The sequence below is a fragment of the Oryctolagus cuniculus genome, chromosome 1, assembly GCF_051225735.1.
Source record: "Oryctolagus cuniculus isolate XC-2025 breed Fujian yellow rabbit chromosome 1, ASM5122573v1, whole genome shotgun sequence".
NCBI classification, from domain to species: domain Eukaryota; kingdom Metazoa; phylum Chordata; class Mammalia; order Lagomorpha; family Leporidae; genus Oryctolagus; species Oryctolagus cuniculus.
The window spans coordinates 22,246,839-22,274,599 of NC_142867.1; the positions used below are offsets into that span (position 1 = coordinate 22,246,839).

General features: G+C 40.0%; 1 protein-coding gene across 2 annotated transcripts; it reads right to left on the bottom strand.

The window, feature by feature from the left end:
* Nucleotides 1–1,258: 1,258 nt before the first annotated feature.
* On the bottom strand, nt 1,259–26,881 carry API5 (apoptosis inhibitor 5). Of its 2 annotated transcripts, none has more exons than XM_008269946.5 (14): nt 26,626–26,881; nt 18,993–19,154; nt 17,879–17,972; nt 17,304–17,369; nt 16,695–16,846; nt 15,322–15,528; nt 14,504–14,608; nt 13,273–13,362; nt 11,673–11,854; nt 10,488–10,581; nt 9,972–10,028; nt 7,497–7,573; nt 6,903–7,039; nt 1,259–3,393 (listed from the first exon to the last, which is right to left on the bottom strand). In XM_008269946.5, the coding sequence occupies exons 1-14, from the start codon at nt 26,692–26,694 to the stop codon at nt 3,311–3,313; spliced, it is 1,575 nt and encodes a 524-aa protein (XP_008268168.1). In that variant the 5' UTR covers nt 26,695–26,881; the 3' UTR covers nt 1,259–3,310. The 2 variants fall into 2 exon arrangements, with proteins under 2 accessions (XP_008268168.1, XP_002709107.1); XM_002709061.6 differs by having other exon boundaries at nt 1,259–3,388; nt 26,626–26,851.
* Nucleotides 26,882–27,761: the final 880 nt, after the last annotated feature.

A 27,761-nucleotide genomic window follows, 5' to 3' on the forward strand; every position in this document is an offset into this window, starting at 1 on the left:
CTCTTCCACAGAGATTCTATACTTAAGTATTGTGGTAAATCAGTTGTTTTAACTCCCCCTACAAAGGTAACTTTCCTATTTTATGTGAATAAAACAAAAAACCTGAATAAAATTGTTGCTAATTTTCTACACCCAGAAATCACTTGTCACCCTCCTGTTACCCTGTTGTTCTAAAATGATGGTTCTCTTCCATTATACTTTCTCTCTTGGATTAAAACCTATCGAAGATGATACTTGACCAAATTACTGATACCTCAAATTATGATTCAAATCTTTCTTGACCAAGTGATAGGAGAGTCCTTAACTGCATGTCATTTGGTCTTTCAACATAAAGGATTTCAGCAACTAGGTTCTTTAGCTTATTTGCTTTTATAAGTCACAGAATTCTTGAAGCTAGGAATTGGGCATTAATAGATCTTTCTGGATTACTAACTTCCTCCCTTGTGCTACCTTAAAGTTGCAAAGGGTCTCCAACCTATATTTTTTAGAGAAAATGTTTGAGATAAAAATATACCCCAAGATAGGTTAACATTCTAGGATTATCAGTGAACCAAATACAGAAACGTCTGATGTTTTGCTTTGATAGTTAGAACCACATTTTGGGGGTTGGTGTGGTGAAGCAGGTTAAACTGCCATTTGTGACACTGATATCCCACATGGGAGCATTGGCTGGATTCTCTGCCGTTCATTCTGATGTGCCTGGGAAAGCAGTAGAAGATAGCCCAAGTACTTGGGTTCTTGCTGCCTACATGGGAGACATGGATTGAGTTCCCAGTTCCTGGCTTTGGCCTGACCTGGCCCCAGCCATTGTGGCCATTTGGAGAGTGAACCAGAGGACTTAAGATCTCTTTGTCATTCTGCCTTTCAAATAAATAAATACATCTTTAAAAAATCCTTTTTAAGAAGATTGTATTCAATTATAAATAAATCCAAAAGAATTATATGAAGGAAAACACTTCAAAAAGCTTGTGGAAAATGGAAAAATAAATTCGGTGCAAAATTTTTAAAACCCATGCAGCTTTTTCATAATGTGCATTTCTATTAACTTTTTGAATATTTCTCACAAAGGGTTGAAAATTAAAGATAATTCGCAAGATTCTATCAATACTGAATTCCCTGGAGGCAGTGCAGTGTCTTGCCTGTTGTTACATTTTCATGGCCTAACACAATCCTTGTCACATGTGAAACAATCAATAAAAGTTAATGAATATTGAAGAATCTAGAGTTATTGTAATTATAACACATCAAGACACAAACCAAAATTACAAAAGGAAATTTATTTCAAAAGCATAAGGGAACATTTACATTTGAACAAAGTGACAAACAGGTGCCTTGCAAAAGAAAAAAGAAACCCATGGCATGAAATTTCCATTCAAATTTTGGAAGCAAAAATAACCTAAGTTTTACACTATTGCCTTAGGAAGGGAAAGGGGACCCACAAAGTGGTAGGGAAGAAATGCAGTCAACATAATATTCAACTGGAGAAAATAAAATCACTTCTGCTCAGCTTTGAGTTTACAAATATGCTTAAAAAAAAAAAAAAACGGAAAAATTACATGTTCAAATTTATATAGTTGTAGTCCCAATAGTTTCTGTACTTGAAATGGCTTTAGGCCACTTGCTGCTCTATTTCTGAGGTCCAGACAAGCTGGTCACAGTTTTCAAATGACAGTTCCTTGTTCCTATGTTCAGATTCCTAGGGAGCTTAGGTTCAGCTTAGAATCATTTGGAATGTTTAGAGATTATTGCCACCACTCCATAGCCAAGCTGACCAACTTCTTTTGCCCACTTGTATCATTCTAGTCTTTGAGAAATATTTTCCCCATAAACATGTATAGTAATTCTAACAAAGGGGCTTTGCTTTTCCCCCAGTGTAGAAATAACGGTAGTGAAGACACCTGCCGTGGAATCACAAACTAATTCCTCAAAAAATACATCAAACTCCTAGAAGTGTCATTCAGGCAATCTGACCTGAATAGCAAACTTGGGGAGGGAAGATTAACTGGAACAAAAACATATGAAACATTCAAATGCAGAGCAAAGGATCTATGCTATCAAAAATGCCCATGACATTAAACACTCCACAAACCTCCCATCGGTTGTTTTAACCTAAAGATTCTATTGGCTAACTTATACAATAATTTTGATTAATAACCTGAGAAGTTAAAATCTTGAAAGTGGCAAAAGCAAACTGAGAGAACATCCCTTACTTACTGGTACTATGTTATCAAGTCACTTTTCTTGGGTAGCCCTGGTTATTAAATCTCCAAATTCTAAATTACACTACTATCTTATCCTGTGGAAACTTATATGTACATCAGATTCAATATTTTGGCTGTATTTTACCAACAAGGATCTCAACGTTTGTCTTTGAAAATGCAGCCTTTGTTTATTTGTAGTTTTAAATAACAATAATCATGTAAGTGCAACTGACTCACTACTGGGAGTAAAAACCTAGATAACAAGTCAATAATGGATTCAGCCTCAAAAGGATAATCACTGTGTCAAAGACTACCCGTTCCTGGATTTTAAAAAAATGATTTAGGTTGTATAGTCAAGTTTCACAGCATGCATATATATATATATATATATATGCATATATATATATACACATACACACATATGTATATGCTTGTGCATGTATATTATACATACACATTTCTATTCAAATAGTAAGACTCCATATTCAAAAGTTTGTATCACAATATATGGAGAAGAGTTAAGTAAGCAACGCAAAGCAACTTACTTCCTCCCAAAAAATGTAAAGTCATTTCCATATTTTAAGAAAGCTGGTAAGTATTCCACTTTTATGACACTAGGTAGGAATGCTGCACCACTGGCTAGGCAGCTTATTAAAAATAATGAAAATAAAATGTTAAGATTGATGGTTACTTTTCTCCATATATTGGCCAAAAAACTAACAGGGGAGAGGAAAATCATCAAAACTGATGATCTTTACAAGATATCAGAACTAGACTGAATTTCATTACATTTTAGAGTTGAACAGCTCTCAATAACAAATTATCAAGATGTTTAAAAGTAAAAGATTCACAATATGAAGTTTGAATAATGATGATATTGCAAAAACAATTCAAGATTGCTGACAAAGCATCCAAAAATATCGCTGTGGTTTTACCTTGGACACAACCATGGTCTATTACAAAAGTAGATCATACATACAAAGGTATAAAGAACATTGTTTTTAGCTGAAGGCAGCAGTCTTTTTAAAGGGACATCCCCGGCAATCCAATAAGTAGTAGAATTTAAGTATATTATGCTCATGACAATGTTGAAGAATGTGATGTCTTTTTCAGTAGAGTCTTCCCCGACTACGATTTCCTCGTGCTCCCCAACCTCGGCCACCTCTACTTCCCCTGAAGGCTCCTCTCTGCTCTACGAAAAAGCGAACAAGGGTTTAGGTCTTGCTCAGGACCTTCAGGGTACAGCAAACACAGAAGAAATGTCGCTTACAGCTCTGAATGTAGCAGCAGGCCCTATAAAAGCAGAACTGGTATTCTGCTAGCCTGCCCCCAAATTCATTGTGGAAATAAGACCAGGGCAACATATATACTGAAACACATATGGCAAGCTACCAAATCCATTCACAGGAGGTGCTCAATTTAAATGTATTCCATTAACAAAGTTTCAAGGTGACAATGTATGGCAATTACATTTTTTTAGTTCTTTATTTTAGTATCTATGATACCAAATTAATGAAACTATAAAAATTTTTATAACTTACTATGAAGTTAACAAAAAAAGCCATTGGTCTTTAAAAATGTACCTTCTGAATGGAACAAATATGTAATTTCTTTGTATTTCAAGTGCCTGGACTTACATAAACGTAGAACTAAATGCTGACAGTTTCTTCACTGCTTCAGCAGCCATTTGAACTTCCCAACACACACACACACACACACACACACGCACAGTGTGCATACACACACACACATATGGGAGAAATCATGTCACTTGTGTTACACAGAACAACAGTCTTTTTTCCACACTGGTCAGTCACTTTCATATCCCCAGATAAATAATCCTTCAAAGGAGTCTTTCCAGTGATGACTGAAGTTATCAGCAAGGCTGGACTTTCCATCATATGTAAATAAGATCAAATCTCTTCATTGAAGTTTCAAATCTCTTGCTAGCAGCAATAAAGAGCTTGGATTTGCTGTTTTTGATCCACAATCTCAGTGGCTTGAAAAATATAATTTTGCAATCCTCCCACCCCAACCCATTTTTTCCCCCATTTTTGATTAGGGTGACGTTTTGATGTCTTTTGTTTCTAAAATGAAAAGTAATTCAACTCTGAGACAGAAAATCAACTAGATCTTTCCTCAGTTTAGCCAACACTTATTTGTATGACAGAATGAGATCTGATCCAGTCAGCTCTTCCACCGCATCACATTTTTATAAATTGGTATACCACTTTATTTTCTTCATTTTGAAACCTCATCCTAAAAGATCATTTTTGCATTTTCATGTTGTTTTCAATGGTTTAAAGCTTGCATTATTAATTCTTTTTGTTAAAAAAGACCACTGTTCCCCATTAATATTATAGTTCAATAACTACTCATATTCAAAAAGGGTTAGAAGAACACAAGTCAAAAAACATAGAACTGATTTGTGGGGACCAGTACTATATTTGTACAGCAAAAGCCACAGACACTCGTTATTAAAGCAATGCAGGTGGTACTGAGAACTGTTTTTTGACAAATTGGTGCGACAAAGTTAAAAAAAAAACACCTCTTGAAAGCATTACTTGACAGCATACATAAGGCAATCATGTTAAACCCCTTAATGTAAAGTACTGGCAGACACTTGTTCCTACTTTCCAACAAGGAGAATCACACTTTAGTTTGCTTTACAGGTACCGGGCCCTTCTGTTACTCTGCAGACTACAGAAAGCTGATCTGGGACGACGGGATTGTAATCTGCAGTAAACTTTGCTTATTTTTTTTTTTCCTGAAAATCACATATAATGTAAGGCACTACACTTTTTTTCACATCTTTCCCATATGTGGTATATTACCTGATTCTAAGGACAGATTTCTCAAGGAAACGGAAAAGTAACACGGTTCTCTTGTGTGTTGCCACAGCTCCTTCATTACTTTCATTTAAACCACATTCTCCTAATATCTGAGGTAACTGTTAAGTTTCAACAATGGTACCGTCAGATATCACCGTATATCCTACAAGGACAATATTTGGTGCTACTAAGTAACATATAGTCCTTTCCATTTACAAAATGTTTCCACAGAAATTCTCAACTGAAGCTTGTATGAGCTCTATGTTATCCTCAGTTTTCAGATAAGAAAAAAGGCAAAGAAATGAGTATTTCCACACTGCTATCCAAGTGAGAGTTCAGCAATATTTCCTAGAGTCTCAAAATGAATCTGACAGGAGTGGAAAGGTTAATTTCACAGTCTAAAATTAGCTTTCTATAATCTGCTCAGAGGAACTCAGCCACTGTAGGAGGAATTTACTGAATGTCACAAAAACCTCACCTTGGAAACAGAACTACAGAAAATATATGGCTCAAGATGTACTAAAGATTAATTGTGATCAGTTACCAACCCCAACCACAAGCATATGTGGCTGCCTGCAAGCAATAATAAGCTTTGTCTTTTTAGGCAAGAAAAGGAGCTGAGCAGGTATGTCTGCTCTTTTTAGAAAATTTTCATTTGACAGGCACAGGGACACAAAGAACTCCCATCCACTGGTTTGCTCCCCAATTGCCTTCAATGGCCAGGGCTGAAGCTGGGGGCCAGGAACTCAATGCAGGCTTCCCACATTGTGTGGCAGGAACCCAATGACTTGAGCTATCACTGCTGTGCGTCAACAGGAAGATGGAATCAGGGGTAGTCAGGACTCAAATCTAGGCACTCTGAACGGAGATAGGGGCATCCCCAGCAGTGTTTTAATGGCTACACCAAATGCCTGCCCCAAGGGAAATCAGCCAATGAAAGATAAATTTCACTCCTTAAAAATTTTTTTTTCAAGAATATATTTAACAGCTGTATTAGAATTTATCTTTTTTTAATGAATTAACTTGAGAGGCAGAGAGACAGAGCTTCCATATAATGGTTCACTCCTCAAAATCCTGCAGTGCCAGCCAGGGGTTAGGGACTCAATCCAGGTCTCCCACACAGGGGCCAGGGACCCAAACAATGACTTAAGCCATCACCTGTTGCCTAAAGAAGCTGGGATTGGAAGTGGAGCTGAGACTTGAACTCAGGCACTGATAATGGGACGTAGGCCTCCCAACCAGCCTCTTAACTACTACAAGTGCCTGCCCCAGACTTCATTTCTGACTCAAGAGGCCTACAGAGGACAGACTACAAAGTGAGAAACTCTCCTGGCTACATGTGAGTGGGAAGCACTTCACTCTGGACAGGGGGTGAGAGTGCGGCAGAACACATCTTCCTTCCCAGACAGTGCCTGAACCTCTGACTTGACTCCTGTAACTTCTTTTGAACTACCTACAGAAGCTGGGAGGGGAAGCAGCCGGCTGACAAGGTCAGAGAAAGATCATTAACACTATATACCTGCCAGAAGCTATACCCATCCCTGAGGGAGAATGCACAAAGTGTCTTGCTTTGAAGCTAGAACAAAGAAAAAAGGAAAGGATGGTTTACCAACTTCATTTGTTTTTACTGGTTCGTCGAAAACAAGAGGTTTGTTTTTTTAAGTTCTTAGTGTTGCATGCTTGATTCAGTGGGTCCACAAGGATGAGTTAGTGAGAAATGGATACTGTCCCCAATAGCTCTAGTTCCTCAAGTTAACTCCAAAGTCATCTGACAGAGCTATGATATTACATATGATTAACAACTAAAATAAAGGCAACACAATTTCTGCCTAATCTCTTGCATTGCTTCTACCCAAACGGAAACGCTCACCATAATTAAAATTGCTCAAATTGCTGCTGTATTTCCCACTGGGAGGATTATAGATCTGCCTGGCATCCCTTTTTGGTCCTGCTGGAGACTTCTTGGGTGGTGAACCTGAAGTTGTATCTTCACTGGCTCTCTTCTGCCTTTAATAGTTGGAGGAACACAATTAAAAAAACATGTTATCCTAGAAGCTATCAAGAAATTTATAACATAGCATAACAGCTATGAAATACAGCCTAAAGAGGACAGTTACATGAGGAAAGAGGCAACAATCCTTCATGTTAAGTTAAGCATAAACTGTTTACACAGATATTGTCAGAGAAAATTTATAAGGTTTAAATAAGTTGAAATGTATAGTTTCAGACTTTCATGCAGCTAACTCATTTGATAAAACTTGTCAGAAGAGTCTAGTTAATTTAAAAATCCAAATAAGCCTGAAAAGTTCCAGGCTTATACTCTACTAGTTTGTTTTATAAAAACTGATACTAGACATTGTACTTAGAGTCATGCTTCTAATAATCCCATTTTTACATATTAATAACATTTTATCTACTAAGTAATCTTTTGTATAGTAAATAGAACTTTAAATATATTTCTTACCCAATCTCAACCTTCTGTACAGGTTTCCAGGATAATGTTACTGTACTCTTATAGGAAGGTGGAATATGGAAAAGATCCTGCAGAGACAAAATCAGACAGGATTTCTAATATATTTGGTGGTGGCAGGGAAGGAAACGGACTCATCTTAAAGTGTAGAGAGGAAGCTTTAACCGCTCAAGTTGTGTTGACATTAAAATAGGCATCCACATAAAACTGCAATATTTTTATAAATCTCACCTATCATATCTTCATTAACATAATTTTGTGAAAAATCCTTAAACTGCAGGATTTTTGTTTTCTTTTCTAAATAGCATTTCAAGTTTCAGGATAAAATATCACTATTTACCAACAAATATTGCCTTTGGCACAGACTTTATCACTGGGGTGCTTTAAGGAAAGCACAATGATGCAATCTGCATTTGCTTTTATAAATTTTTAAGTGATTCAAAATCAGAAGTCTTGGGTAATTATACCCCCTCCACAATATCTGTAAGTTATCAATAAGGGAAAAGACTGTAAGATTTAAATTCCAAGTTATCAACATATGGTAGAAATGCAAACATTTGCTGAATTTAAACGTTAATTCAGAGCTGAAATAATCTGACCTCATAGTATCTTTAAAGCAATGAATGGATTTCTAAATACATTTATCCAAAGTATTTAAAGCAAACATTTCTCATAGCTCCCTAATTTTTATAAGTAAGTTAAAGTCTATTAAACTTTTTTTCCCAGGCAAAACAGTATACTAATAAAAATCACCTCCTTCTATATATATGGCCAATATAACATGCTTTGAATAAAAAATGCTTGAGTTTTTTAGCTGCTGTAATCTGGCTTATGATATTAGTGTTGACTAAGAAAGAGGCTGCATGAAGAAGAAAGGGTAAGACTTCAATTTCAACCATTTAAAATCTCAGGTAACAATGGGAAACTGAAGCACAGTTTGGAAATTCAGTGAAGTCCTGAAATTAGATGAGTCTGCTAATAGAAACTGAAGAGTAAAAAATTCCAAAGATTGGCCAGCGCCGTGGCTCACTTGGCTAATCCTCCGCCTGTGGCGCCAGCACCCTGGGGTTCTAGTCCCGGTTGGGGTGCCAGATTCTGTCCAAGTTGCTCCTCTTCCAGTCCAGCTCTCTGCTGTGGCCCGGGAAGGCAGTGGAGGATGGCTCAAGTGCTTGGGCCCTGCACTTGCATGGGAGACCAGGAGGAAGCACCTGGCGCCTGGCTTCAGATCAGCACAGTACGCCGGCCTTAGCAGCCATTTGCGGGGTGAACCAACAGAAAAGGAAGACCTTTCTCTCTGTCTCTCTCTCTGTTTAACTCTCCCTGTCCAAAAAAAAAAAAAAAAAAAAAAAAGAAAAAAAATCCCAAAGATCAAAAGTACATCAGTTTTTCCTGTGCTTTCCCTAAAACAAAAATTGATGATATCACAATTCATACCCAAGTTAAAGAAGATTTCAGGATTTTTCTGGTAAAGCATTCTACATATGGGTTGATGTTCTTACTCATCTCTCTTACGCTTACACCTTTTCTGCTATTGCCATCTTTAGATCACTTATGGTTTCTTGAATAGGAAACTTTCTTATCTACATGTGTTACAAAACAGTGTTGCTAGATTTAACATATTCTTCAATGTAGACTTGTGTTATCAAAAAGTTAAATCTCAGATTTTAGTATATGGATTTACTGTAATGCAATCATTGTTTATATTTAAGGTTTGCAACAAATAGTGACTACCATAAAAATTTCATTAGGAGTTGTGGGTTAGTATTCATGCCTCTTTTGTTTTCAATGCCTTTTCACTTTCTACTTGGCAATATAATATTCATTCCTCAATGTCTAATGCACTGCTACTTTCTCCAACAAATGGCCTCTGCTTTATTCTCCAGCTTCTTTTACCAGATTAGCTTTAAGGCACACTGGCCCCAGTTTTGTTACTGTCAGGCCTTGTGCTCTCAGTGTTATATTTCTTGCTCCCATTTGGTCACAATAGTTTTAGCAGATACTCAAAAAGGGTAGAAGAACTAAGGGGCAATTATGCTTTAGTGGTAAGGTACACCCCAGCCTACAGTACAGAAAACTCAATTTATTACAGAAAAGACCACAGGAAAACATTTCATGTGTTACATAGCACACATCTAGTCTTACAATAAGCAAAACAAGGTTTTACTGGACATTCAGAAGGACCCAATAGTATGAAAAGCACCAGAACTCAAGTCACTGAAATTTCTGAGTCTCAATCTATCTGCTTCAGTGCTTTGGGTCAGAGGAAATTTGCATGCCTCCATTTGTTTGCAGTATCTTCTGTAAAACTTGTAAACAAATAAAACAATGTATGATTTTCTGATACTGTAGAAATGTCTGTTCAAAAAGGCAAATGGAAATAAAATGATATCAGCCCCTAAACAGATATAAAAACTTTTTATGCTGACTTTCTAGGTAGCTGGGAGGTTAGGTAAGAAAGGAAAGATTTACCTTGATTAAAACATTGATATTGTTTGTTATTTTTAATGCCACGACTTTAATCTTATTCTGCAAAGGGAAAACGAAATTAAGTTAGAATGCCAATAAGTTCTATGCACAAATTCTATTCTGATACAGAATTTGAATAAATTTTTCTTTCAGAATCACTTCTAGTTAAGAGGATTCCTTGGTTTGAATCTATAGATTATGCTTATTCTCATTTCTCTATTATCCACACAAGTCTAGAGATAGCAAAGAAGCAAATAATCCTTACAATCCCTTGACAGCTTAGTACATTAAAATGTTATCTACAATTTCTTGAAAAATGAATAAGGTGTAAATTATATGCACAAAGGAGTTGTTTTAAAAGAAATCAGTTTAAGCTACATGAAGACATAATGAAAATTTAAAATATTTCATTAGTACTGGGATAAAAACTGATTAAGAGCAGGGAAAGCCAAAATCCCAGTACAACCCTATATAGCTTGGTATGGAACTGACAGTGTATGAAATGTGAGCCACTTGTACCTCTTCTGTTTTCAAGGCATCGCCCGTTTTTCCCTGGAGAGCCAAGCGGAGTTGTCTGATATAAACTTGCAGGCCTCGCGCAAAGTACTGCAGCCTGAAAGAAGCATTTAATTAGCAACTGATCTCTTTCATTTTGCTTTTAAATTCAAATGATCTCCACTGTAGCAAAATGGTCCCAAGTGCAGAAAATGGCTACATGACCAATAATTTAAATAGTAATTTCTTAACTGCCTGTTTTTGATGAAGTATTTCAATACACATTAAACCTGTGCCTTAGACACAGTAGAGGACAGTAACAGGTGACTGACTCTATGGCTAAGCATTTTTCTTCCTTTAGATTTATTTATTTGAAAGGCAGAATGAGAGAGATCGATCCTCTACCCACTGGTTCACTCCCCCAAATGGCTTCAACGGCCAAGGCTGGGCTAGACTGAGACAGGAGCCTGGAACTCCACCAGGATCTCCCATGTGGTTGGCAGAGACACAAGTATTTAAGCCATCTTCCACTGCTCTCCCAGGCCAGCAGTAGGGAGCTGGATCGGAGGTAAAGCAGCCGAGACTTGAAGTGGTGTTCATATCGGATGCTTGTGTCACTGGCAGTGCCCCAATTTGCCTGCACAACACCAGCCCCTTGGCTCAAGCATTTCAAAATTTAAAAACCGATTTATTAATGGAACGGTCCAATACAAGTGTTCTTGGGAAAACTACTTATATAGATTTCTTCAGTGCTGCTCCTACTGTAACACTGTAAGATATTCACAACAGCACCTATGTGGGGGTGGGAAACCTTTTTTCTGCCAAGGGCTATTTCATATTTATAACATCATTTGTGAGTGATGTAAAATTATCAGCTTGTATTGTGCGAAATGCTTTACATGCAGTTTCATTTACTACCTGTAACTCTATAAGCTAGGCAGTACCATCAATCAAATTAAACAGCTGAGGCACATTTTAAGGGCCAGGGAGGTGAGGGTATCTGCCAGATCTTTTTCCAAAAGTTCATTTCCTCTCATGATTTGCTATGCCCTATTTGTCATATGTTTATATGCTTGTTTTTTGATCTTCCCTTTTTTCCACTGAAGTAAGGCAGGGTAGGAAGAATGCTCTTATAAAACAAAACAAAATCTAGGGAGCTTCAAGATAGCCATTGTCTGCCAAGGACTGAACCACCTCAATCATTATTACCTGATTTTGAAATCTTTGAGCTTTTCTGCATTCAGTTTGGCTGTTAAGAAATCTGGAAGCTTTCTGCCCAACTGATGAAAACTGTACAATAAGCACTCGACATAACTAAACTGCAGCTTGGGCTCTTCATTACCAGCATTTTCCCCGTTTTCAGCTTCTTCTGGAGGGAGAGGCATGTACTCCTAGGGATGAAAGGACACAGATGTTTGCAAACTGCTCTAAACACTATAGTTATTTTTTATTTTTATTTTTTTTTATTTTTGACAGGCAGAGTGGACAGTGAGAGAGAGAGACAGAGAGAGAAAGGTCTTCCTTTGCCGTTGGTTCACCCTCCAATGGCCGCCGCACCGCGCTGATCCGATGGCAGGAGCCAGGATCCAGGTGCTTTTCCTGGTCTCCCATGGGGTGCAGGGCCCAAGCACCTGGGCCATCCTCCACTGCACTCCCTGGCCATAGCAGAGAGCTGGCCTGGAAGAGGGGCAACCGGGACAGAATCCGGCGCCCCGACCGGGACTAGAACCCGGTGTGCCGGCGCCGCAAGGTGGAGGATTAGCCTATTGAGCCACGGCGCCGGCCCAACACTATAGTTATTATAAACAGATGCTCAAGTTAATTGTAGGGTATGCTTTTAAGACATGGAGCATTAAAAACTATGAAAAATAAATTTGGGTAATATTTGCCTTTTCTATTGGGTCAGTGCTCTAGCATGTCAACTCTCCCTATGAACTTATATTATACCTGCCACTAAAAATGAAAACAAAGGTAGCTAACATTTATCAGGTACTTTACACAGATGAAGGAACTGCAGTTCAGAGAGTTTAGGTTAACTTTCCTGTGGTAGCAAAGTTAACAAGCTGAGGAGTCAGAATCTAGGTTTGACATCAAAAGTTGATGCTTTTTATGACTACACTTTGTTAACCTCAAAAATCTTTTCTGAACATTAGTCCATACTGCTCTAAGCACTGATTCTCTTCACATTCAAAGTGCTACCAATGGCATTCAGTTTCAGCACTGGAATGAACCAACATGTATCACAGGTCTGGATAAGGGTAAGATGCTGGATGCGTCCATTCGTGCTAAGGGGGTGATGCATGGCACTTTGTCAGTTACACACCTGCTCGCATCACACCAGAAGAGCATTCAGTGATGCTGGCACTGATTCTTTAGGTGGTGTATTTTCTCCATAATTACCACTGAAATGACAGACTTTAACTTCTTGGTTGCTGAAGCTACTTGGCCTTAGGCAATTACCCAGCTGATAGTCTGGAACAAATGACCTTTTGCAATGCTAACTTCAGTTTTGAGACATCTGGCACAACCCAAAGAATCAGCAATAATTTCTTTTACATAGACCAAAAAATCATTTTGATGTGGAATAACACAAACATCTATAGTTTAATAATGTTTTATTTGTATAAAGTATCAACAAAAGAAGAAATGCTAAGAATAAGAATTTTAAAAAGTCAGTTCTACCATTTTAGTGACACATGCTAAAATTATTTAATCTAAATTTCAAAAGCTGGTTCTCCATAACTCAGAAAAGTAGACTTTAGGGCTCTATAACTGACTACATCATAAGGAAGGAAAAAAAAGTTCTTACCAATAACTTATCAAATAGCTTCCTTAAATTTGTTTCTAGCTTCTCCATGTCACCACAAAATGAACTCATCTCCGCCAACAATTTCAATACCTATAACAAACAATTCACTGTTACTACTACTTCGTGAACGAGCAGGGACTGTGAAATGAGATTGAACCTTTGCTTATTTTTACTGATACTTTTATAAAACCATAATGTTTGAACCAGAAAAAAGCCTTAAAGATACAGCCCTGTTTTACTGTTTGTGAAGTGAAGGTCAGAGATTATGTGATTCAGCAAAGTCATGATTTACGTCAGCGACAGAGCAGACCGTCAAACCCAGATTTCACGGTCATGTATCCAAAAAGTAAGGGAAAGAATACACATGACTTCCTGCCATACACTGACAGTGACAGTGCTAATTATAAAGCAAAACTGACAAAACACTAACCTAGTTTGTACTACAAAAGAGACACTTAGGAATCTCTGTATGAAAATATAAACTTTTTCTTTTTAAAAGTTTGGGAGGCAGAGGGAGGGAGAGAGAGAGAAAATGAGAGCTCCCATCTGCTAGTTTATTCCCCAGCTGCCCATAATGACTGGGGCTCTGTTGAGCCAGGTCTCCTACATGGGTGGCAGGAACCCAATTACTTCAACGAACTGCTGCCTCCCAGAATCTGCATTAGCAGGAAGCTGGAGCTGAGTACTGAATACAGGCGCTCTGGTGTGGGATGCAGGTATCTTAAGCAGGCTAAGCATTCGCTCCTACACTTATCTGTAACTTCCATTTTCCATGTACTTCTGAAGTCCCCTAGTATTAATAAATAAAATTTGCATTTATTTATCATCACAGATGTGAAAACAGTGTATGTGTACACTGGAGATACAAATGCAGGAGAGCAGTTAATTACATTGGAAAAGAAGGAATAAAAGATACTTTGTATTAACCTAGTTTATGGCTCTAAAAGTTATGGACACAGATGCAAACTATCATGAATTAAACACCTTATTTAAAAATATTAAAGCTACAAAGGTAAAGACTGACAATAATGAAAGTTTGCTTTTGGAGCAAACTTGAAACAAAACAAATGCATAGATTATGCCCATGCAATTAATTAATCTTGGCCTGGGAGATTACTGGCTAGCCATCACCAGACATTTACATTATGCCCTCAGAAGTCAGATCTAAGTCAGCAGTATACGTTTTTGTTAATATAAGAGAATGCCTTTTCAGAGCTAAAATTTCTCTTACCTCCAATTGTATATCAAGACCTTCCACCGGAGTAGTTAGGGTGCTGAGGTTAGGGAGAACTTGCTCACAGAAGTAAGTCACAAACCTTGTAGAATGAACATTTTTCTGTTAAAAAAAAAATCCAAAGAACACTGAGTTGTCAAAAAAAACCCTTCTTGAGTATTATAGAATGCTACTCAAGAATGTTCAGCACCACAGCTTCAAGTACCATGACTACAAATATAAAAAATGCACGCCCCAGAGCACTTGAGAGAAAGCCTCGACAATTTACACAGCAAAGTCACCTCGAACACTGGGAGGGCTGCACATCCTTAAATTCCTCCTCCATTCTCAGGGCACATTAGGGGACAGCTCAGAAAGGACAAGTCCTTTAAACTGTGTTTTTCAAAGTATGCACATCCCAGGGGACACAAAGCTACTGACAGAAAAATTATCACTTTTAAAGTGTCTCTAAGCAAAACTTTAAAGGAATTTCTTGCTGTGATGGGTTCTCACAACCCCAATTCCCACCTCCATAACGTAAATTGTGTTAAAAATACTTTTACTGAATGGTTTAAGATTGTGCAAGTAAACATTTATTAGAAATATCTATCACTAGTAATCATGGGAGACCAGGAAAAGCACCTGGCTCCTGGCTCCTGCCATCGGATCAGCGCGGTGCGCCGGCCGCGGCGGCCATCGGAGGGTGAACCAACGGCAAAGGAAGACCTTTCTCTCTGTCTCTCTCTCTCACTGTCCACTCTGCCTGTCAAAAAAAAAAAAAAAAAAAAACTATCACTAGTAATCAAAATGCCAGCTATGTAAAACAAAGAGCTCACAGAGAAGAGGGGTACTGCCTGTCGAGTGCACTGTAAGAGTCTGTCCACGCAGTCTGGATCCGAGGGATTGAAGGTCTGTTCTAGATCAGCCTGCTCGGCAACCAACTCCACAAGTTGCTGTCTTCCACTCACTGTCTGTAGGCTCTTTAACCCAGATAATATCTTCATGAACAGAACAAATTCTTCACCAGTCACATCTTCTAAGACCTAGCAAGAGACAATTCAGAGCAACAGTACCTTTACAATTTGAATAGGAAAGAAAGACTGACATTGAAAGAAAGTAGCACACTTATTTCACTTCTAAAGTCAGTTTGGTAACAATGTTTCTGAAATATTGATGAAAAGATAATGTCCAGCTATAGTCTATCGAGTTGCAGAATAAATCATGCATTCTCCAAGGAGGCAAAAAGTGGTTCTTGGTAAATTTTACATTTTCATGTACAAAGCACAGATATACATGACATTAACACCTACACAATGTATCTGAGACATCAAAATTTGGGAGAGTGGTTAAGAAAAAAATGTTTAAAAAGAGATAAATAAAAGGAAGTTGAGAAATTCTGTAGCAGACTATTGAGTCAGATTCAGTAGGAGAGCGTGCAATTCTTATTTTAAGCCCTCCACATCAGTGCTTCTAAACCTTTCTTTCACTGACCAAGGGAGCATAACAACCTCTACCACATTATAAATACACATGGGTCAAATATTCTGATACTCCCAGTAGCATAGCCATTCCTTTCTTCTAGCTGAAAAAAAAGTTCATCAATTTCTCCATTAACAGAGAAAACACTGAATCATCTTGAACATATTTTAAATAGTTTATTATTCCCAGGGTCTTGCACTTTAAGTGAGTAAAAGTTAATTGTGACACATCCTGCCAATCCTAGCATCTGTAATTATGCTCGATGTTGGGAGCACAAACAAACATGGTCTCACCCCTGAAAAGTTCAGAGTGTCATGAGGTAGAATAAAAAAAAAAAAGGTCATTTCATTTCAATATGATAATATATTCCATTTTGAAATGATCTAGAATACTGATAAGAGAATACCCTGAGATGGGAGAGAGGAGTAGAAATTACAGCAAGTTTCCTGAAGGAGGTAATTTCTACAACATCCTAAGGTATGTACAAATTCTGACCATCACTATAAAAGATTTAGACTTGATTATATTCCTTTAAATTAACTCAGTGACTCATCATTATGAGTGACAAGTACTCATTATAGTGTAACAAGAAGTTGAAAAAGTTCTATGGTAGTTCTTGTGGAACGTACCATTTTACACACAAGTCACATAGAACACTGATGAATACTGCCAATTTCAAATCTGTTCTTTTGCTTTGGAGAACTTCCACAACACGATGACTGAGGCATACCTTTTTGGATTCAGTTAGTATAAGCTCCTCCACTTCTTTTGTTAAGACTTCATCTGGTAAAGTCTTAAGTTTTGTAGAAAGGAATTTAATTGCTCTTTCTCTAACAATGTCCTCTCCTTGAAGTATTTGGCTGAATAAGCCCCCTAAAGTCCCTGCAAAACAGAACACTGTCTGTAGTAAGTCAATTCTATAGTGTAATAAAGTTTTTCAATTTAACTCCATTTGTAGTATTTCCTCTCAAACAAATTAACAAACATACTGCATGCCATCAATACAGGTTATAGTGAGTTTGAAATTTCTACAGTCCCAGACCTAGGAGTGATTACATGGGTTAACTTGAGCCTGATTTTCCTTTCTATCATTAACAGAACTCAGGTATTTTGGAAAAATTTCTTTTAAAGTGTCAAAAGGGAGTTTCCCCACAGATTTCTAATGGAAAGTTTGATCTATTTTTGCAGTTATTTCTGCTGGGTTTTCTAGTCCTAAACATCTTAAGTGAAGACTTTTCCAGAATACCTGGGTGAACCTCAGACTTTATACTTAACGAGTTATGCCAATTCTCAGATTTTTAAGGCATCATACATAATTCAGAATACAAACAGGCCTTACCTTTTGCATCCATCTTAAATATACTTAATAGGGCATTATTCACTAAGTTAAATTCTGCAGAGTCATCTAGGTAGAGAAAAAGTGACACAATATAAAATAAATGAAAAATGTTACTATTTTCAAACTTGAGATTCAACACAGTTTTCACAGATTATACTGACACGAAACTTAAAACGATACAATTCTCTTATAAACCAAAAAGCTACAGCTTCTTTTATAAGGGCAGAGTGCTGGGTCTGGCATACCTGAGTAACTTTTGTGTCAAGGTGGTACAATTAAGAAATTACAGGAAATTAGGGGTAGGGATGAGGGGTGGGATAGGATGCGTAAAAATTCCAGTGACAACCCAGTCATTACATTTTTATAAACAGAATGAAAAAAAAAAAACACAACGAGGAATTACATCATCAGAAGTTGTTTACCTTCTAACTTCTGAAGGGAATGTTTCATCTCTATAAGGGGTAGGATCTTCAGCACTACCTTCGACGCCCCACCCCCATATACAGAGCTGAAAACAGTAACTAAATCAGACAGAAATTACATTTAGGTAAAAAGGGAGTAATAAAATTCTTTACCTGTCTGCAAAAGTTGGGTTAGTATGTCCGCCACCCGGGGAAGATTTTCTCCAGTAGCAAACTGAGGCAGCTCTTTAATTGCTTGTCGTCGAATCTGGTCACGATTACAAACAGAAAATTAACTGAATGCTATCATCACAACAAGAAACTCAAACTTTTTAGGAAAAGTAAAACCACAGACACACCAAAATTAGGAGCAGATGAGTCACAAAACACAAAACTTCAGAGTTCTAGAATTTAAAAAAAGAACTTACTACAGTTTAACATTCAAGCTTCATGGGATAAATAAAACAAAATGTAGTAGGAAGGAATGCTAACTATAATACCTGACTAGAATAAACAGATTTTTGAAGATTATAAATGACAATTTTTCTACTAATTTTATACAACTTTTAAGGTTTTCACTCCCAATGGGCATATAATAGAGTATTCCTAAAGAATAGCTACTGTGGCAGTCATATCTGGTAACTATTATAGAATATTTAATATTGATTAATTAATACTACATTTATAGATTATTCTGTGTGCTTAATTCCAAATACCAGTCTTGGCTTACAAGGTTTTACATAAGAGACTATTTTTCCTTATTTAATTATATACAATAATTACAGAGACCTATTATTTTTCTGTTAAGTAAAATACGTAAGACTGTCAAAGCTACATTTTATGATGGAAATATTCAGGCAAGCACAAAATGATTAAAAACCAACAATCTAATTTCATATGCACAATGAATAAATCTGTGAAAAAGAGCCACAATCCATTTTTAACTGGATAACAGATAAGTGAAACAAAGCATTTTGTGATTTTATGTGTTTTTCTCCACTGAAAGGTCATGATATATTTTCTAATATATTTTATATAAATATATTTATATATCATACATCTATATATTAATATATTTATTAATATATATTGATATATAATATTAATATATTTTCTAATATATAAAGCTAATATATTTTCTCAAGTGTAGATTGAAACCTGGATATGGTGCCATGCCAGGCCATGTTGTCATATTTTATTGTGTGCTGATCTGAGTGCTACTCTAGTTATGTTAGCCATGCACAGAAGCACTTGAAAGCTTGCTGAAAAGCATCAATCATAAACTTACAGATACATCTTCATCTTCACAGAGGTCTAACTGTGCATTGATGGCAGAATCAGCCAGTTCTGGAAAATGCTTAAAGAACTTTGGGATAAACTGAGCTGCTAATCGTTTTTCCTTAGTACCACCTTTCACACCATCCAGTATCACTTGATAGGCATCTTTATGCTGGAAAAAAGAGTAAAAAAGATAAGAAACACAAATTTGAAGGATAGGAAGCTAGGTAAAAGACTAACATTTTCAAGTCTGCTTTAAATTTTTACACAGGCTAAGAAACAGTGCTTATTTGTGGTATTTTATTGCTTAAATCAGACACCCATCTTCCCACCCTGTTTCTTCTTCACTCTCTCCTTTCTGTTAAGAGTAGGGAGAAGGATAACTAATTTTAAGAGGAAAAAGCGGAACAAGTATATTAATGTTCAACATTTCTCATTCTAATCACCACTGATCTTACCCTTGTGACTATATTATATCTAAAAAAACTGTAATGAGGGGTCCGTGCTGTGGCATAGTGGGTAAAGCCACTGCCTGCAATGCCAGCATCCCATATGGACATGAGGGAGGGAGTTCAAGTCCCGGCTGCTGCACTTCCAATCAGCTCCCTGCTAATACGCTTCAGAAAGCAGTGGAATATGGCCCAAGTGCTTGGGTCCCTGCCACCCTCATGGAAGACCAGCATCTGTTGTAAGTAACCTCATGCCATCAAGAGGGAATCACTGGGGCCGGCTTCAGATCGGCGCAGCTCTGGCCGTTGCAGCCAACTGGGGAGTGAACCATCGGATGGAAGACCTCACTCTCTTTCTCTCTCTCTCTGCCTCTCCTTTCTGTGTAACTCTGACTTTCAAATAAATAAATAAATCTTTATAAAAAAAAGGGTGGGAAATCACTAATAAACATTCAATGTATGACAGAATCACAAAATCTCATAGACAATATATCAAATAAAACAAAATACCAGATGCTAAGTGATTGACATACTAAATAGAACACTGACTCCTAAATAACACATTTCTGTAAGTTTAGCTTCCTCATGTAATGCAGACAGCATCGTTCCTCAGGAGTCACTACTCCAAAATGTGTTACACTTGTGTACCTCTCAGCCAACTTCTCCACCGCTTCACATTCCTGTGGTTTGCCTCATAGCTTCTAGGCAGACTTCACAAAACCAAAGTCTGTAACAGTTACTGCTGATATCCTTAATTTTTGCAAGGTATCACAAATCTAATTTCCTTTCACCTGAAGCTTTATAGACACTTATAAGTCGCCTGAAAAAACACCATATATTCAATGAAAAGTTCGTGCCTGAAACCAAGTCTGGAATCCAAACAAAAAGGAATCATTAATAACAATTATGCAAGTCTTCCAGAGACTAGTGAAGTGTTGAAGAAATGTCTCACAATAGGTTTTTTTTTTTTTTGACAGGCAGAGTTAGACAGTGAGAGAGACAGAGAGAAAGGTCTTCCTTCCATTGGTTCACCCCCAAAATGGCCGCCAGAGCTGACGTGCTTCGCTGATCCGAAGCCAGGAGCCAGGTGCTTCCTCCTGGTCTCCCAGGAGGATGCAGGGCCCAAGGACTTGGGCCATCCTCCATTGCCTTTCCACGCCACAGCAGAGAGCTGGACTAGAAGAGGAGCAACCAGGACAGGACTGGCGCCCCAACTGGGACTAGAACCTGGAGTACCGGCGCTGCAAGTGGAGGATAAGCCTAATGAGGCATGGCGCTGGCCTCACAATAGGTTTTACTAACAACCCTACTTTTCAGATGAGGAAAGCAAGGCTCACAGAAGTGAAAATCACACAGTACATTAAATAGCAGATGCAGGACCTGAACACAGTTCTGCTGGGCTCCGAATCAAGCTTCTAAAGTATTTCTACTTTGTTTTGAGATCTTAAAATGGGGGAGTCCTAGAACTTGCCAGATCTAAGACTGCTAAAGGTAAAATTTAAGCTGTAAATAAAGTTTCCACATCAGCACTGAGTCCCAAGCATAGCAAGTCCCTTGCAAAGTTAAGGCATTTCAACATACTCAAAGTAGAAATCAGAGTGTCGACTGAAGGCAGATAATTTAGCAGTTTTTACCACCAGACTTCACCAGTTTCTCTTAATGCAGAATGACTTTCTTCCTTGCCAGCTCTTTGAGTGATCTGTCTTCTCACTGTAGCATTGGGAAAATAATTTTTACCAAATCTCCCTAAATAGTTATTACTTCAGCTTCTCAAAGTAGAAACCACTACAACAGTGATTATTTCTAGTGATCCCACTGATTTAGTGAGAGGCAGGATTGTTACTACAACAAACATTCCAAATAGTACACAGCACTGATTATTTCTTTCCTTCTAATTACAACAGTTTCAGTTGGACATACAAATTTGTGATCCTAACAAGAAGTCTGTAATTAAAAATACTTTAAAATTGTCTTTCTTTTTTTTTTTTTTTTTTTTTTTTTGAGAGACGGAGGGATCCCATCTACTGGTTCACTTGCCAACAGCTAGGGACCAAAGTCGGGAGCCAGCAAATATTAAGCATGTCTCCCATGTGGGTGGCAGGAACCCAATCACTTTAGCAATCACTCTGCCTTCCAGGGTCTCAATTAGCAGGAAAATGAGTCAGATGTTTAACCTTGGCTCTCTGATATGAGATGGTGGTGGGGGGAAGGCGTCTTAACTCTTAGGCTAAATGCCTGTCCCCTGTGAATACTTCTACTGCATTTCTACACTTGATCTTAGCCAAAAGGCCGAGAAGCGATCTACTGCATTTCTAAAACTGTTTCTTTGGTGTACTTTTTATTATCTAATGTAGAAAGCGTAACTTAAAAGTATCCATGGCGGCAGCCTCCCATATGGGCGCCGGGTTCTAGTCACAGTTGCTCCTCTTCCAGTCTAGCTCTCTGCTGTGGCCCAGGAGGGCAGTGGAGGATGGCCCAAGTGCCTGGGCCCCTGCACCCGCATGGGAGACCAAGAAGCACCTGGCTCTCGGCTTCGGATTGGTGCAGTGCCGGCCGTAGCGGCCATTTGGGCAGTGAACCAATGGAAGGAAGACCTTTTCTCTCTCTCTCTCACTGTCTGTAACTCTACTTGTCAAATAAAAAAAAAAAAAAAAGTATCCATGTTAGTGATCATCAAACTACAGTCAACATATGTAAGTGGTCAATGACTTGTCAGGAAAAGCTACATTTGGGTCCAGGGTACAGCCTCCAAGGAATATAACATTATTTTAGAGAATTTCATTTCAGATACACTTCTCTGGTATGACATGGAGAACAACAGACACTGAGCTAATTTAGGATAAGCTCTACTGCCACAGTCCTTTAACAGGTGTCTGATGTATTTTTTTAAACATTAAGATTTTTGTCCATATAACATAAAATTGAATATCTACATTTCAGAGTTAGAAAATTCATAAAAAAAATTGAAGCAATTTAAAGCAATGGTGAACTTGCTATATTAAGGCTGCCTGGGGGCCCTGTGCAGAATGGGGCAGAGTAGGGGCCTCATACATAAAGGAACACAGAACAAGGAGTAGCAGAGCAGAGGAAGAGCAGGCTGAGTAACTGGAATATGGGAAATCCAAGAGGAAGAATGGATAACAGAGGGACTGCAAGGTTGTGAGGTATTAACAATACTTCACTTTAGAATTTACCACCCATCTGCTTTTGGCCAATTATAAAAAAAAAAAAATGCGGCCGGCGCCGCGGCTCACTAGGCTAATCCTCCGCCTAGCGGTGCTGGCACACCGGGTTCTAGTCCCGGTTGGGGCACTGGATTCTGTCCCGGTTGCCCCTCTTCCAGGCCAGCTCTCTGCTGTGGCCAGGGAGTGCAGTGGAGGATGGCCCAAGTGCTTGGGCCCTGCACCCCATGGGAGACCAGGAAAAGCACCTGGCTCCTGGCTCCTGCCATCGGATCGGTGCGGTGCGCCGGCCGCAGTGCGACCGCCGCGGCGGCCATTGGAGGGTGAACCAACGGCAAAGGAAGACCTTTCTCTCTGTCTCTCTCTCTCACTGTCCACTCTGCCTGTCAAAAAAAAAAAAAAAAAAAAAAAAAGCTCAAATGCACATGTGTATAAAGTAATTCCCCCAAGATACCTTTTCCTTCTTCATCTTTGAGGAAAAATTGTCTACTGAAGGGCAAAGGATAGAGAAAATCAATCTAAAAGTACAGGTACAGAGAAGAAAATGAATACATAGATAAAAAGATGGTATTAACCCTAATCTCAAGATTTCACAATCCAGTATGGTAAAGTCTTCATGTGAAATAAAACATAAATCTGATATACTACCAATAAATACACACATAGTTCTGAGCAAAAAAAGCAAGGGTCTGATTTGCTTGAGGGAAACTGGCTGGTAACATCTCAGAGGACTTGTATTATTCCTTAGCACTTAGATGGTACTGGTCTGGCAGGAGTCCTGACAAGAGCAGGGGCACAGTGGCAGCGACGGTAGCAACTGTGGTACTGCCTCCTCTGGCAAAGGCTGAAAATTAGACGAAAGGTTAGGATGTTCAAGTATGACCCCAGAAGCGTCCCAACAGGTAACTGCCAGGAAATCTACGTCTTGATTGTAAAGACTGTAAGTTAACATAGAAATCAGGCTTTGCTACACCAAAATGTAAATGAGGTTCTTTCCTTCGCAAACAGTGAAATGGCATCCTCTCTGTTAAGTGAGTTCTTGCCTTTGTTAGTTCATATTACAAGCAACATCCTAAAACCACCATCTTTTCTGACAAGTGGTTTCAGGCACTTTCTCTAAAAGGGAAAAAATATTACAAAATAAAGCAGAATTAGTAGGCATTATGTTTGTCCAGCTTCCGTTCTTCCAGAATTCACTGCTTGAGTCCAAGCAAATCACTCTCCATTCTGCAGAGATCTTTTTGTTGTAATCATTGCATGTCACGCAGGCACTGACCACCCATCATCTCCAGGGAATCATGCGAAATTCCAGCGCTCCGGACAGTGTCTGATACATGGTAGGGGCTCAAAAACTGTCCTGAAGGGTAGGTGTTGTGCAGAGGGTTACACTGTCACTTGAGGTCTAGCATCCCCTACGACAGAGTGCCTGGTTTGAGTCCTGGTTACTTCATCACTTCTCCTTTTTTTCAAAAAGATTTATTTCAGATACCACAGGGGCCAGGCTGAAGCCAGAAGCCAAGAGCTTCATACAGATCTCCCTTGTGGGTGGCAGGGGCCCAAACACTTGGGCCATCTTCTGCTGCTTTTTCCAGGCCATTAGCAAGGAGCTGGTTCAGAAATGGAGCAGCTGGGACATGAACTGGCACCTATTTGGGATGCCCGCATTGCAGGTGGTGGCTTCACCTGCTCCACCACAGCACTGGCCCCCTGGTTACTCCACTTCTGATCCAGCTTCTTGCTAATGCACCTAGGAAGACAGCAGATGATGGCTCAAGTACTCGAGTCCAGACAACCACGAGAGATGACCTGGATGGAGCTGCTGGGGCTCCTGGTTTTGGCTTGGCCCAGCCCTGGCAGTTGGCAGCATTTAGTAAACCAGGGAATGGAAAAGCGCTTTCCATTCTGTCACTCTGCCTTTAAAATAAACAACTCTTAAAAAAAAGAGAGTACTGAATAAATGAAACTGGGTCCTCATTAAAGCTTGGATGGAAGGGTCCCTCTCGTTTTCCAAACTTGCCTCTTAAACACTCTCCCTAAATTAATGGCAGACTTTTGCTTATGAAAGATGTTTGTTAATTCTTGGGGAGAACTGTCGATTCAATTTGGTTTTTATAATTAAAGATGACCTAAGAGGGAAAGAGGAGCACCTGTCTAGGATCCACAGCATGTATACATCACAGCTGGGCTCCCATCTGTCCTAACGCACTCGAAGGGAGGTGGCTGTCAAGCTTTTCCCTCTTCCAGCAAATGCGAGGGGAGGGGAACTGGACGGCACCGTGTATGTCAAATCTTCCCTGGAAGATTCCTAATGTTGTAGCTTTGAGAGTGGGCCTGGCGTTGTGTCAGATTAGGCAGCAGCCTGTGATGCCGGCATCCCATATGGGCGCCAGTTTGAGACCCAGTTGTTCCGCTCCCGATCTGGCTCCCTGCTACTGTGCCTGGGAAGACAATGGAAGATGGTGGCCCTAGTGCTTGGGCTCCTGCACCCAACACGGGAGACCCAGATGAAGTTCCAGGCCCCTGGCTTCCGCCATGGCTGTTGCAGTCATCTGGGGAGTGAACCAACGGATGGGAGCGCTCTCTTTCTTTCTTTCTCTCCTCCTCTCTGTTGATCCGGCCTTTCAAATAAATTAAAAAACAAGATCTTTAAAATAAACAAGTAAATAAATAAATCGCTTTGAGAGAGCACCTTCAACAAACTGGTGATATGCAACAAAGTCAAATTAACCTGAACAACTGGCTACAATCTTTCCCGACTCACTCACACTTTACATGATGATCCTACACGATCTTCACTAGCTCCTTCCAGGAAGCACAACAAAAATCAAACTATGATGAACTCTATTCTCCCTCCCCACCACGTTCTCCTAATGGACAGAAAATTTCTCTTTCAGAAGGGACGTAACAGACCCCATGATCATCACTGATACACTGTCCTACTGAAATGGAAGTAAGTGGGGGAAGGAAAACCGTTTGCTACTTGAACTCAGTATGTTCACGATTCCAGATCAAGCTACAGCGAGGCCCCGACCCTCAGCAAGTCTCTGCCTGAACAACACACATCCCAGAGAAGCAGACGGACAGGGCCTGCCAAGGCCTTGGTAAGGTCACTGGGCTCCGGCACCTTCCGCTTTGAGCTCCAGGGAAGTCAATGCAGAGGCATCCAACAAGGGTCTGGGGTTTCTAACACAGTCAAGGTTACCTCCCGGAGACCCTGGTTCTGCTCCCAAGAACACACCTGCCCAACCCCTTAGCCGCTCCTCAGGTTCAGTGTACTCCTGGCCCTGGACACCCACACAAAGAACTAAACCGTCCGTGGACAATTCACCGCTGCCGAGACCGCGGTAAACACAGCACAGGACTCTTCCCAGCCTCTGCTTAGAACGGCACCCCGCTCCTCTCCATTGCCATACTTCTCTTCATAGCACTTTTCATTCAATCAAACGAGCCCTATCTCAGACGGACGTTCCAGGAGAGCACGGATCTTTGCATCAGTCCCTACAGAGCCCGGCAGGCGCTCAAACGAAACAAAAACCATCGCCCATGCAGTAAGAGAAATCTGGACGAAGCGGTCCCTCCTCCGTTCCTCACCAACTTGTTTCCTTAGCACTTTTCCTAAAACAGGAGCACCCTTTAACCCCCCAAAAGGCATGTTCGGATCTCGCGAGGCCAACTCTCGATCTCATCTTCGAGGAACCTGAGCTCCACCCGAAAAGGAGAAAAGACTTAGACAGAAACCCAGAGAGGGCGAAGCTCCGGGACAGCCCTGACGCCAGGCTGAAGGAACTCACTTATCGGCAAGACCAAGAAGCCGGGGACCCAGGGGCCCGCTCTCTTCACCGATGCCGAGTCCACACTCCCAGAGACGGCCTCACTCTAACGACAAAGCCCGGGCCGGCTCCTGGAGGAGGCGCAAAGCAGAAGCCGCCGCCGCCCGGACCGGGGAGCGCGGCAGGCAGCACTTTCCAGAGGCCGCGGAGCGCCGGGCCCTGCAGGCCGCCCGGGGACTCACCTGCCCCACTTGCTCCGTGGCATCAGCTAGAATGCCATAGTTGCGGTACAGCTCCTCCACCGTCGGCATGGTGAGCGACAAGCCCAGGGCCCGCTCCTGCTCTGGTCGTCGTCGCCGGCGCCACCGCCGCCTCGGAACTTCTCCAAGCCCACCAGCCGCACTATTACGCCGCCAGCTGCCGCCAGTGCCGCCGCCAGTCACCGCGCACTGGGCGGCTCCGCCCCCAACGTCTACGTAAAGACGTGAGCGTCGGGAGCGGCCTTCATTGGAAGCAATGCGCCACCTGGCGTTTTGTCGCCCTCTATCGCTTGGAGGTGCAAAAAGCAACAAGGACGATCAAATTGGAGTTCGTTGGAAAGATCCCATCTGCGAGAGATTGATGGATGGGGGAGAACAGAAAGATAATTGCGTTTCTGCCCTTCAGAGATCTTCCATTGGCCAGAAAAGTCGTATTACAGGGAGGGAGAGAGAGAGAGAGAATAAGAAGGGGAAATGTAAACTGTGTGAGAAGTCACAAACTGCCTTTCCTTGTGACTCAAGGAAGGCAACGTAACGTTTGTGGAAATAGCGGGTAGCGGGTCCGCTGGTTAACAAGAACATTTCCATACCATTTAGTTTGTCTACCAAACTAAAGAAGTGCGAAAGTCAAAGCTGGCCTCTGCAGAGAGTTTATCTTTGCTTGCTCACAGTGTAGTGAAGGCAAGGTGCTTCATTACGTATGTAGTTGAAGAACATGGCAAATCATACTTGTTTATGCTTACAGCTAAGAGTTTCTAAGATACAAAGTTAGAAGATAAAGAAAAAATCAGAAGTTGCGAAACTGGTCTAAGATGATCACATTAATATGAAACAACCAGAGCATACAAGACAAAATTACGTGTGTATGTGTGAAAGGATGTTGGCATGGAAATGTCGAGACTGAAACATCAAACTCCACATAGACGGTAACCGCACGTAGATGGTAGACTTCAAAGCGATGGCTACTCGTGCAGATTATACACAGGAAATTGTTGCAGAACAATCTGGCTGGTGTAGTTTGCAGTTGGATTAAGGATATCAAATGCATTAGGAAGTAGAATGGGAGGAATTGATGGTATACTTTGAGGAAGATATTGTGCCTTGTGAGTAGATTGAGA

Coding starts and splice junctions, on each gene's coding strand:
- API5 (XM_008269946.5), bottom strand. CDS start 26,694: ATGCCGACGGTGGAGGAGCTGTACCGCAACTATGGCATTCTAGCTGAT. Junction 15,529..16,694: donor TACTAACTGAATCCAAAAAG/GTATGCCTCAGT, acceptor GTCTCTTGCTAG/GTCTTAGAAGATGTGACTGG. Junction 14,609..15,321: donor AGGCAGTACCCCTCTTCTCT/GTGAGCTCTTTG, acceptor TTTTTTTAACAG/AAAAATGTTCATTCTACAAG.